General features: G+C 45.0%; 1 protein-coding gene across 1 annotated transcript; it reads right to left on the reverse strand.

The window, feature by feature from the left end:
* Positions 1–135: 135 nt before the first annotated feature.
* Positions 136–783, reverse strand: SARC_17219 (hypothetical protein; the record flags this gene model as incomplete). The annotated part of the gene is made up of 1 exon (XM_014288684.1): positions 136–783. A coding segment is annotated over one exon (648 nt), but the record flags the coding sequence as incomplete, so codon positions are not given.
* Positions 784–987: the final 204 nt, after the last annotated feature.

The raw sequence follows: 987 nt of genomic DNA on the forward strand, positions 1-987 counted from the left end.
TATATATATATATAATATATATATATATATATTCGTATATATATATATATATATATATATATATATATATATATATATATATGCATTTACATGCACATACATTTACTAATATGTACATACAATTATACAACCTACCTTATACGATATAGCCTCCAGACGGGTTCGTTCCATGTCCAGGCTTTCACGCATGAGCTTGAGTTTCTTCGCAGTGTCCAGTTGCGCCTGTTTCCTGGGTGTCGGCGCTGCCAAGCGCCCGGTACTGCTATACGGCATACCACTGATGCTGTGACTCTCCCTTTTATCAACCCCTACTTGATAGCTACCACTACCTATGTTATTCATGTTGTTAACTGTGATTTTATCTCGGCCTGTAGGGGCGTTCATACCACCACTACTGTGACTAGGGGTCTCTAGCACCGGCTGTTGAAGTGATCCGGCACTTCTACTGAACGCGAGACTCAGGCCGGCCCCTTCACGCACACTCCCTCTCTCTATCGCAACACCCCCCCCACCCATCACACCAGCGTACTCCGCAAACACCCCTTGTCTACTATCGCTTCCACTATCACGTACCCTATCGGCGCTTTGTGTCTCTGCACGCACGCGTTCAAATGGGAATGGTGGGTGGAATAATTTAGCACTCCCCGTGTGTTGTGTGTGTGCTCCTGCTGGAACGTCACTCATAGGGTGCGCGTCCCGTGTACGTTGTCTTTCCCGCGCCCTCTCGAAGTCTCTGTTGTGGTGTGCTGACGAGACACGGGTCCACGGTTTATGTGCACCTGCCTGTGAAAAGAAGGGGACATGTTACGGATAGGGTGTGGGCATTAGAGTATAGACAGACTATGTGACAGTGAAATGTACGATATCCGTAGATGTATATAAGTGCACCTGAATGTCTGTAGGAAAATACAAGCTGATGTCGGAGAATACGGTATCGGTACAGCTGATAAATATATATCGATATATATATATTCATAAATACATATA

This window comes from Sphaeroforma arctica, assembly GCF_001186125.1.
Source record: "Sphaeroforma arctica JP610 unplaced genomic scaffold supercont1.10089, whole genome shotgun sequence".
NCBI classification, from domain to species: domain Eukaryota; class Ichthyosporea; order Ichthyophonida; genus Sphaeroforma; species Sphaeroforma arctica.